The sequence below is a fragment of the Gopherus flavomarginatus genome, chromosome 15, assembly GCF_025201925.1.
Source record: "Gopherus flavomarginatus isolate rGopFla2 chromosome 15, rGopFla2.mat.asm, whole genome shotgun sequence".
In the NCBI taxonomy this organism is placed as follows: domain Eukaryota; kingdom Metazoa; phylum Chordata; order Testudines; family Testudinidae; genus Gopherus; species Gopherus flavomarginatus.
This window is the reverse complement of record NC_066631.1, coordinates 21,669,412-21,681,631: the sequence shown is the minus strand read 5'-3', so window position 1 is coordinate 21,681,631 and position 12,220 is coordinate 21,669,412. Positions and strand designations below refer to the sequence as shown.

Below are 12,220 nucleotides of genomic sequence, written 5' to 3'. Positions count from 1 at the left end.
AATTTTATAGAATTTTAAAATATTGTGTGCAGAATTGTAATTAATTTGTGCAGAATTTTTAATGCCGAATTCCCCCAGGAGTAAGCACTGTTAGATCTTAATGGGTCTGAAAGTCTTTCCTGTGTCTTGACTTGATTATTTCTTCAATGCTCACATGATCTGAGGCTTTAGATAACTTTAGACATGGTTTGCTGAAGTTAGTTGTTTAAGTGCACTATGTCCAAACATGGAGGTAAATCAATGCCCAATATTTTGGTTTCTATGCTTATTTTCAGAAAACAGGAGTCCACATTTGCCAGACATATCTATCACATTTATTAGAAGTGACTGAAATACCATATTAATGGAATATTTTCTGCAGAAGATTTCTATGATTAGGACAAACTTGCCCAAGTCAGGGCCACCCGGGGGGGGAGAAGTGGGGCAATTTGCCCCAGGCCCTGGGCTCTGCAGGGACCCCCCACAAGAGTTTTTCGGGGCCCATGCAGTCGGGTCCTTCACTTGCTCCAGGGGCCCCGGAAAACTCTCATGGGGCCGGGGCCCCCGGAGCTTCTTCCACTCCAGGTCTTTGGCGGTAATTCAGCAGTGGGGGGCCCCCGCTTTGGCAGTAGTTCAGCAGCAGGGGGTCTTTCCACTCCAGGACCTGCCACTGAAGTGCCCCGAAGACCCACAGCAGGTCCCGGAGCGGAAGGACCCCCTGCTGCCGAACTACTGCTGAAGCGGGGGCCCCCCGCCGCTGAAGACCCCAGGCCCCCTGAATCCTCTGGGCGGCCCTGGCCCAAGCTGAATGTATCCCTCAAGCTGACAGTGATTTTTTAATTTCTACTATTTATGAAGACTAATACAGAATGTATGCATCTAGCTTCAAAACACTGGGAAGTATTATTTTTGGAGTGGAGTTATTTTGACATCTATTGTATGTTAACTGCAGAAATGGGAAAACATCAAAGCTCAGAGATTGGGCGCAGATCACAAAAGCATTCAAAATTTAAGATTCTTATCTGAACTATCTGTAGATCCTTGGTCTGCAAAACTGAACTGAAAGTTTTAAGGGAAGAGACTCTTTCATGGTATTCAGGCACTTGTGTTTCTAGTCTAGGACAGAACCTTCAAACACTGAAATCTGCAAAAATAATATGGAAAGGGATTTAAAACATCAAAAATGGGTCAGGTGAATTTTTAACCACATAAACCCCATGGAGCATTCTTAATAAAGATGCAATCATTTGACCTATTTCCAGTTAACAGTTAATTGTTTTCTTTTGGTGAATGAATTAAAATATGTAAAAAATTATAAGACTATTAGGATGGGATTTTTAAAGGAGCTTAAAGGAGTTAGGAGGCCAAGTTCCATTGAAATTAGTCCCTCAGACTCCCTTAAAAATCTCAGCCTTTGTCTACAATTGTGTTTATTTTATTGTCATCTAAAACAGTATAGCTAATAGAATTTGTTTCAAGTGTTTATGTCAGACTTCCTTCACTTGAAGACACTGCTGTCATTTTTCTTTCCTGGTACTGCAGTTGTAGGAATAAACTGCAGACATTATTGTTAACTGCAGTTGTGTATCACACTCCAGTGTTGAATTTATTGGTATAGTTGGGAAAAATGTAGGTTAAAAAGGTTATTACTTTCTTGATACAGAGGGCCTTTTTTCTGACAGTATTATTTTCCTTTTATGACTACATTCCACACTGTATTTATCATGTTACAGAAAGACACACACAAAGACATTCAAATCCTGCTTGCCATACCAAAACAAGTAGCCCCACTGAAGATTTTGGGATTATGCAGGGGTTTGCCCTATATAAGCAGAAGGTTTTTGATATGTGTTGCTAATTATTTATATGCTTCATTATACCCTTGCTGAGCTGAACATGACTCACCTCACTTGTCCACCCACAGCCTATCGGGTAAAGATAAATTGGATTGTTCAAACATTTCTAAAGCTATGAGTTTAAAAAAATAAACCCATAGTACTAAAATGTAACGAGTTTGGGATGATGTATCACAAAGGACAGAGAATGTACCTCAAACTAATCTTTAAAGACCAGTTCCACAGAAATAGAATTGTTGCCCACAAAAATCCAGAAGATCTCCAACAAAAACACATATTAAACAAAACCAAATGGAAGAATGTTTTATCCTATTTAATCAAGCAAAGAGATTAAGAAAAAAGCAGATTTTTATGGAACATTCTGTGCGAGACGAAGAGAAAGAAAAGGTAAGAAATGATGTATTGACTGGTCATTCGATATTCTAGGGACAGATTTTTTTGCCTTAGGACCCAAGGAAAATATAACTTTTATTACGACAATAGGGCTCATAAATAGGTGATAAATAGGACTGGATGAGACACTACAGGTGTCGGTGTGGGAGGTGTCTCATGAATAATTTAGTTAGCTTTTCTTGTGCAATTATTAATTGTCGCCTAAGAGGCTGTTTGTTTATGAAGAATGATTATTTCTCTTACTGTGGCACCTAGAAGCCCAAACTGAGATCAGGGCCCCAGTGTGCAATGTGTTGTTCATGCTCATCATGAGACACTCCTTTCCCCAAAGTGCTTACAATCTGAAGAGACACGGCAAAGGACAGGAGAAAGTTACAGGTAAGGAACTGAAGCACAGAGATATTAGTGACTTGCCCTGGGTGAAACGGGGAGTTTGTGACCGAGGCAGGAAATATGGGTTCAACTCCTATATCCTGGTCCAGAAGATCATCTTTCTTCTCAGCCCTAGTGCTTTCATCAGTGTAGCTATACTGGATTTCAAAATGGCAGAGAAGGAAAAGAGGAGACAATTGAGGTAAAAAAAGCAGAGGAGTGGCTGAACTCAGCCATAACACCAGTCAGCTGTTTCTGCAACACTTAGTATGTACGGGTCTTTTAATGTTATGATCCTGACAACTCATGGTGAATAACCTCTAACCCTTGAAGGCCCCCAAATCTTAAAGAAAAATAGCAAATAAGGGCATAATCTTGCTCACTTTATTCAAGTGAGCATTCCCACTGGCATCACATGAATAAGACTAGCAGGATTTGGCCATTAATCCTACAGGGCGTAATATTCTTGGCTCAAATCAATAGTTACCGATGGCCACAGGCAGCTTAATTTTTAAAACTAGGTTCTGTTAATATAGATTTTTTTCCTCCCTGTTTACATCAGATGGAGCATCATATTACTCAGAATTATTTGCAACCTTTTTTTTGAATCAGGAATATATTAACCAGACCATCTTATGCATTAGAAAGATAGGATGCCCGTTTATTCCATGACAGTAAAGGGGGGGAAAGAGGATGTTTTTATTAGAAAAAGTGTTTCTAGGTCAACTATCTTTTTAAAACTCCCAACACTGAAATAACTATGTTTTAGGGGATTGAGAAAAGGTCAGCCAGCTTTCAAGCTAATTAGTTCAATATGGTGACTTAGTCTATTTTTCCTTACACCGGATATTTCTGAATGGCTTGAGGTTTTAAATACCTTTTATAGCCTTAGCACAGTCACATTAAAGAATGTAACAAGCTTGTTGAATTTTGGGAGAGGGGAACAAACTTTGCTTCCCCCCGTTCCCCTTAAACTAAATACAGTTCTACTTTTGATGGAACTTTCTCTTGATGACTTGTAGATAGGAACGTTCTTTATCGTACCAGTGCTACATTAATCTAGTCAAGTCAAAGATTTCCACGTTTGCAAAGAGAATAATTATTTCCAAAGCAACAACACCAGAAATGAAAGGTGATGCAAGTAAATTCATTTGTGGAAACTAAGAATAAAATTACAGCTTTGCCAAGGGAAATAAGGCTGTCAAAAAAGCCCAAACACTATTCACAAAGACACACAAAGATGACAAAAAGGTGAATGCCCATATGGCAAGCCATTACATTACAGAGGTATGTATCAAAAGCCAAATGCTGCTCTAATCCACAGACATTGTTTCCTTCCTTCAAAGAAATATATATGTGCTGCAGGGGGAATGGGAAGAAAACTCATCTTAGTAAGTTTCCTTTTAGGGCAGTCTATCCACAATGAAATATTAAATGTCACTTCCGAAGCCTGTTTTCTTTGCGGTAATTCATTAACGTTCAGGCCCGTAGTTGGCCGTCCTAAATCAGAGGTGTCTCTGAATTGCAAACCAAACTCTCAGTATTTATATTTCTTTTAAATTATGTTTACATTTTTCTTTCAGCTGAGCTTTTGCGTAACATGCTGAACATCAAGCATTGCCATCCTTGCAAAAAATAAAACAAAGTAAATGCTTGGAATGCATAATGCATATTGTTTTTCCTTTTACATAGAGACAGGAAGACTTAAAACAAAGAACAGTATGTACTGGAGAGAACAGTATGGATTGGGAAAGATGAAAGTAATTATAATTTTTTGATATACAAGCATAACCCAGCAAACCAATGCTGCTTGAGTAGCTCTTCTGACACATTGTTGCTACATGTGGAAAATGGCATTATGCCTGCATTAGTGTCCTCTTAACAGCCTCAATTCCAAACTTAGAGCACTTTAATTTACAATCAGGGAGCTACAAGTCATTTACTAGCAGCTGTAGCCAGAGGCCAATGATACTGTTGCTTAGTAACTAACGGGTAACTAGTGCAAGCCCCAGTTATATTTATGTACATAGCAAGCTAATGATAGAGATGAAGGGGATGTATATTTGTGGAAATAGATTCCATCTAGTTATTTGTTAAGATACCATGGGATTTTTCTTACAATGAAACATTTGTTTAAATAAAATGCACCAGGAAGGAGAATTGAGCTAATGTTTTCTGACCTTCGGTTCACATGATTAAATGTACCATTGCAGATGTCGCTTTTTCAGTTCATTAAAAAAATGAATGGGTGTGAAAACTACGTTATCCCCAAGGAGCTGATGTCATTCTGAGAGGCCAGATTGACAGCCCTGGAGACTAAAGTTCATTGCTGCTACCATCCAGCCAACAGCAGTTTAAATTTTCTTCACTCCCCCCCCAAATATCCCTAAGCCAAACATCTTTAGGACTAAAACTGGTCATTCAGTCTTCACTTACTTTCATCCCTTGGTTTCTTGGCTGAGACTTCAAACAGCCGTGTCAATCAGCACGGCCTGTGAAGGAAGGCTTTATGAAATCAACTCTTGTCTAACCTGTGCTTGACTAGAACTAGCAACATAAAAATAATAAGCACTATGCCCCATTATCATTCCCATGAGCCATCCAGTGACTCAGGGTTCATCTTCATTAAGAATACACACTTTGGGCACAATTCCTGGACCAACTGAAATTAATGAGAGTTTTGACGTTGAGTTCAATGGTATGAGAATCTGGCCTCACATGTTAGCTATGATAACTCTACTAACAATTATCTATGTTCTCAAATGTGTTCTAATAAACAGAACTCGCATAATAGAGGTTTTACTTTTCAACTGAACAGGAACATTTTTCATCGAAAACGAATATTCAGTTCACATCACAGCTGTATAATTATTCGTTTTATAGAGACGTAAAGCAGGCATTAATAGTAGTTCAAAACATCACATTTAAAAACTTTTCTCCCATCATATTAAACATAAATACTTCAGATGGAATAAAACTCCAATCCTTCAAATGGATAAATTCCCCACCAAAATTAGAATCTCAAGCTTCAGAAATCAGGCTTTTAAGCAGTGTCAGGGTCATGCCTTCACTTGCTGTTCCATGAGGTGCGCAATGTCAGAAGAATAAGAAGAGCAGGCTAAAAAAAGTCTCATTTATTCTTATCTACAGAGGGGTTTATTTTTAGGAATTTTCTTTCAAATTAGTTGTTAATTATTGCCAAGTGCTTTGAAGATCAAAAGCTGTGTAAGTGCTGAGTATTATCTGGAAACCAAAAAAAGCAACCAAATAACTAACCAACATACCTGCTACTCACAGCACTAACAATCACAGTATCTTACAGTTCAAGAGCAGATCTGAAAGGGCTTAAACTATGGCCAGAGCCTGCAAACAGATCTATATCTGTGGATCCTTAGCCCTTCACAGTGTCCCATTTGCTTAAGCAGGACTCTGCTGGACTCTGTGCAGCTCTATTTGCAGGACTGAATCTTGAATAAATACAGGAACCATTTCAACTAACCGCCAGGGAAACGCAGTGAAATATGGTGTGGAATACAAACGTGTTTAGCAGGTGTGCACCCACCACTACATAGCAGCTTCCTTAAAATTCAACAGAAAATAACTTTGTAGGGTAGACATCTATTTATCTGTCTAGCCTATAACATTTGAGAGAGGCTTCCAAAAATTTAAAAAAACCTATAGACTTGCACTATTCATTAACAAATTCTAAAGGAGATTAAAGCAATTTCTATAGAGCCCTTTTAAATTCCTATAAGACATTATTGGTTGAATCTCTCTTAAATTTCACTCTTGCAAAAAATATTACTGGATTGTTAAGAACAATCAGTGGTTAGGAACTGTATTATGCCTCATACAAAAGACAACACTTCCTACAGTGACCTGTATACAATGTTTCTCTTTCAACAAAGAGACTCTCTAATGCTTGTACATTACTTTAATGTATATTTATCCTGTTTCCTTTAAGGCCTAAAGTTGACTTACTGAAGTACAAATAAGGAAGCTAAAATATTTACGTATCTTCAGGCACACTAATAAATATGACACATAAGCAACAAATTACACACCTGGCCCTCTTTTCCAGGACACACGCCTCCCACACACATAAAGCCAGGCGTAACTTATGCACCACTATAAGATATCAAAGAAGCATCACTACAGTCCACATTTGTCAGCCTACCAATTTATTCAATATACCAAAAACAAGGACCTAACACACGACTAATAAAATTATCTTTATCACTGGAGAGCTCAAAATGATAGATGCCAAAGTTACGACTTTATGAGATCAAGTGAGCACATCCAGTTTTCAAATTTTGTTTTGCAAATCCAATTTAAAATGTGCAATTGATTTAGTACTGGAGAGTAATGATGTCCCAGTTCATTTGAAATTAATATATCCTGATAAAATGGCATTAAGCTGAGACATTAAGTCCTGAGATACAGATCTAAATCAAGGGTCAGGAACCTGCTTTACCAGGTTTCAGATTACTTTGAACACACAGACAATGTAACTGGCCTAAACTGCTATATTCTTAAACTAGTACATCTAAATATATAACCTTTGAGACTCGATGCTAGATGAAGACAGGCCCAGGGACAGAACTTAAGTCCAAGTCAAGCCCAAATCAGAATATGGATCCAATCCTGCAAGACACTAAGTGCATCTAGAAAGGTGCTGAGCATCTGCAACTTCCCTTTGTGTCAACAGGAATTATGAAATAGTTTAAATATCTTTCATCAAGAAGTAACCCACCTACGGTAACTTTTAAGTAGGTCCCTATCCCAGTGTTCAGTATATGTCCACGCCCTAAAGGCCATCTCCATTCACTAACATTTTAACTTGCGTGATCTTTAAAGTGTCTCGTGAGGTTTAGAGTACAACTTGGCTCAGCTTTTAGCGAAAGATAAACCTCCCCTTGATGATAGATTTTTGCGGGTCCTTTGGTGCTTAGTTAACAAAGTTTCACTGTTCCTTTACATTAATCAATTTCTTGTTTTTGCTCTTTTCTAAATAACTCATTATAATAATACAATAAAGGCAGCATCAAGAGAAATGAAAGACCACAAAACAGATCCAAACTCAGCCATACTTTTTATTACAGAATACGTCGCTATTGAATCTAATTGGTCACTATTTCTTTTCCATGTGGCAGAAGACAGAAAAACGATATGAAACTCATCCATGCACCTTCCAATCCTGCACCTCCAATGAAACTGTAAGCTAACAAACACAACATGCATTCACAGTCAATTTATTAAAAGGCATTTCTCAGCACCAATCAGATAATATACAGCAGACTCACAACAGAAGAAACTAAATTTAAAATAATAGCTGTTGCTGATAAGAAAGGGTCCACGTTTTAGAAAGGTGGGCAGGAAAACAGGTGTATAATTGCAATTATCACTCCATGATACTATAGTGGTGGCCCTCAGAAGCTTATCTTGGGCAAAACTGAAAAATATACGGGTAACACCAGACTTTCAAAACCAACTTCTAGTTCCCTATACACATGCCTATAGGAAATACCATAAATACAGCTGAAAGTGAGATTATTTAACTGCAAATACTTATTTAAGCCCCAGCTTACACTCTGATCCATGCCAATGGAAGAGTCCACCCACTCACATCCGATTGTAGGATCATGGGCCTTAATTATCTCAGGCAATTGGCAAGTTTTAAAAGGCCATCACCATGCATGATAAGTCCAATTCCCTATGCACAGCTGCATTCTCTACTGAAAACTGACCCTGAACAATTAAAGATAAGTCAACTAGTTCAATTTGGTTTAAGGCTGCAATATGATTTCGCTACTTAATGATACTTCTTCTCTGAAATACCAAACCAAAAAATGTGTTTACCACTTGTGGAGGGAGAAGCAAAAGTTGATACACAGCTATTACTTACATACATCAAATTTCAATGCTGCATTTGCAGATCTGAACTGTCAACTTTAAAAAGGCAGCAGATTCTGATTTTAAAGCAATTGGTTGACTGAATCATTTATTTGCTTTCAAACTTGAAAACTTGTCATTCTACCTGCTTCTGGAAGAATTCAACCCCACCAGACCTTCTAGGAATGACAAGACACTACTCCTCACACCTTTTAAGAAAAAGCCTTTGACAACTGTTCTCTTTTCCTAGAGCTACTATATTCTGAAAACAACCTCTTCTAAAATATTCTACTGATGGCACATTTTGTAATCGGTAGAGAGCGAGAATGCCACATATAAATATATAAATCCAACTTCTGCTCTGAATTATTACTAGACAATCCGACTGATATCTATGGGCCGTATCCTCAATTGATATAAATCGGCAGAGCTTGGAGCTATGCTGAACTACACCAACTGAGGTTCTGGCTCTATGATTTTGTGCCCAAGACAATGCATCACAACTTTGTTTATCAATGGTAAATTCTCCTTCTATATTTATACATATGGTCCATATGATTCTTGCTATTATTTTTTTCAGATGTTACTACTGTACAAAACTGTAATAATACTCTATTATAAAACTTGTGATACCAATGCAAAGTATCGAAACATTCAAAAGCATAACAAAAATAATAAAGCAGGCTGAGTTTAGTTCACTGCAACCTTTGGAATTAAAGAATCTTTGGACTGCAAAATCACACTTGTGTCTAAATTCACCATTCAGCTAAAGTAATACAAAAAGAATAACCAGAGAGGACTTACTAAAAATCTCCAGTGATGATTCTCTTGAGTTAGTGTTGTGACATTAGATTGAAAAATCTGGGTTTTCTCTTCTACAAATCGGATCCGATCTAATGTTTTCTGTGGCACTGCAGGTTGCAAATATGGTAGATCATTTCTAAACTGTAGGGAAACAAAAAACAAAAACAGGTAAATCCTTACATTTGTTTAAACCACTGCTAACAGCATGCACCGTTTCCACAATATAATGTGATTTGCATCAGTGGTTCTCAACCTTTCCAGACTACCCCTTTCAAAAGCTGACTTTGTCTTGCGTACCCCGTTTCACCTCACCTAAAAAGTACTTGCTTACAAAATCAGACATAAAAAATTCAAGTGTCACAGCACACTATTACTAAAAAAATCACTTTCTTCCTCATTTTGTCTGTATGAAATTTTAGTTTGTACTGACTCCACTAGTGCTTTTTCTGTAGCTTATTGTAAAGCTAGCAAATATCCAGATAAGTTTATGTACCCCCAGGAAGACCTCTGGGTACTCCCAGGGGTACATACACCCTCAGTTCAGAACCCCCAGTTTTTAATAGCATGTCTCTCCATTCGTGGTTTGGAAGTGATGGTTAATAAAAATATCCTACACATTAAAAGCCAGACTAAATTAATAAGCCTTCAACCATCCTCTGAAGCATACCTCATAATTTATAACAGTGGAGATGTGAAAATAAAATACGCATTGGTTTCATTCAACTCAGTTTCTACAGGAATGGTGGGAACTAATTTACCAAAGGTGGTGGTTTAGTTCTTACACCATATGCTAATACTCACAACTGGAACCCCAGGACTGCGAGTGCGCCTAGCTGAACAAATGTTCAGGCACTACTGTCAGGAAGAGTGAAGCTGAACATAAGCCCTCAAAATAAGGTTTAAGTGGTGCATGTTGTGGCCCTCAGCAGAGGGGTGAATTTCTCTAGGTGCTCAGTTTTTAGGGTTTGATTAGATACAAACTCTAGCAAAATGCTTACCACTGTACTTTTCTTAGCATTGTCCTTTCTTGACAACAATCAAAACATCATTTATTGAGCTTAAAGATGCCAGTCAGAAATGTAATGCTTAGGGGCAATCCAGAGTTGTTGAAGTCAGAGGAAAGACTCCCACTGACTTCAGTAAGCTTTGGGTAAAGGGTGAAGTGCACAATCTGTAGTCTTGGGCAAAACTTCAAATCAAAAGGGAGCTTTGCCTGACTAAAGTCAGCAGGGATCAAGTCAAGGAATTTTAATGACAACTAAAGACATATTTCCTGTGACTTCATCAGAAGGGAAAGTGAGAGGAAACGGAGGAAAACGAGAATTTATAATGCTGCATCATGGACTGTATCACATTTTAAATGAATCACTTTTTGTTATAAACGTCACCATGTAATGTGATTCATTTACTCTTACCACTTCCAATGGACATACCAGGCCTGTCAAACGGCTTAGGCTTTGTCTACACTAGCACTTATGTTGGCAAAACTTCCGTCGGTCGGGTGTGTGTTTATTTCACACCCCTGACATAAGCGCCGGTGTGGATAGCACTATGTCGGCGGGAAAGTATCTCTCACCTATGTAGCTACTGCCGCTCATTGGGGGCGGTTTAATTATGCCCACAGGAGACCTCTCTCCTGCTGGCATACAGTAACTCCTCACTTAACGCTGTAGTTATGTTCCTGAAAAATGTGACTTTAAGTGAAATGATGTTAAGTGAATCCAAATTCCCCGTAAGAATGAATGTAAATGGGGGGGTAAGGTTCCAGGGAAATTTTTTTTTGCCATACAGTACAGTACTATAGTTGGGAGGTGCCCCCGCCTTACCCCACACCGGCACAGCCCACTGGCACTGAAAACAATGAGGCAGGCAAGGAGGCAGAAGGTGCTGTAGGCTAGGAGAAGCACATTGTGCAGCAGCAGCGGCAGCTTTCCCTGCAAGCACCAGGGTGGGCGGCTCAACCCTCGGCCCACCCACGCCACCTCTTCCCCCAAACCCCCACCCTTAACCCGCCTCTTCTTTCCCCCCTCTTCCCCCTTTACTCCGCATGTCCTCACTCTTCCCCCTCCCTCCCCTGCCTCCTGCCCGTGGCAATCAGCTGGCTTGCAGCATTCAGGAGGCAGGAGGGAGAGAGGAGGAGCGAGGACACAGCTTGCAGCTCCCGCTGCCTCCTGAACACCGCAAGCCAGCTGATTGCCGCGGGCAGGAGGCAGGGGAGGAAGGTGTGCCACGTCCTCACTCCTCCCCCCGCCTCCTGAACGCTGCCAGCTGTGGACAGAGCAGGCAGCCAAACAACGTTACAGTGAAGCATTGTACAACTTTAAATGAAGCATGTTCTGTAATTGAGCAGGGTCATAATATCGAAACAACATTAAGCGAGAGGACGTTAAGTGGGAAGTTACTGCAGAGCGGCTACACAGGAGACCTTACAGCAGCGCAGCTGCAGCAGTACAGCTGTGCCACTGTCAGGTCCATAGGGTAGACATAGTCTTAGTCAATCAGGGCCTGTGTATTTTATAAGAGACATATATGGAGAGTATACACTCAATGCACAGCAACAACTATATGAGTCTGAACCAACCCCCAATGAAGTTAATGTGAGTTATTCCACTGACTTCAGCTAGAATTGCATCAGGCCCTAAGTTAGGTTAAGAGGGAGGAGAAGGGAGAAGAGTCCCTAATTACAAGAGCTACAGAGAAATCCTTAAGCCAGGTGAAAAAAGAAATTTTAATGCAAGGGCAGGATGGCAACAAACTTAATTTGTGCGGAAAAGAAACCCAAATATCAGAAGGGCTAATTCCCCTCGAAGGCCTCAAGTTGGCAAGGCACTTAACCATATGTATAACTTTAAGATTGGGAATAATCCCATTTGGCTGAATCAGGACCTCAGCTAGTAGATTTAGATGCCTATTCACAAGCCAGC

General features: G+C 39.5%; 1 protein-coding gene across 7 annotated transcripts in view; it reads right to left on the bottom strand.

Moving 5' to 3' along the window:
* Positions 1-12,220, bottom strand: part of RIMBP2 (RIMS binding protein 2) — a 349,201-nt gene that overhangs the window by 209,949 nt on the left and 127,032 nt on the right. For all 7 annotated transcript variants that reach the window (XM_050923458.1, XM_050923459.1, XM_050923460.1 and 4 more), the window contains one exon: positions 9,297-9,437. In XM_050923458.1, the coding sequence (XP_050779415.1) occupies positions 9,297-9,437 (141 nt within the window). The remainder of the gene's footprint in view (positions 1-9,296; positions 9,438-12,220) is intronic.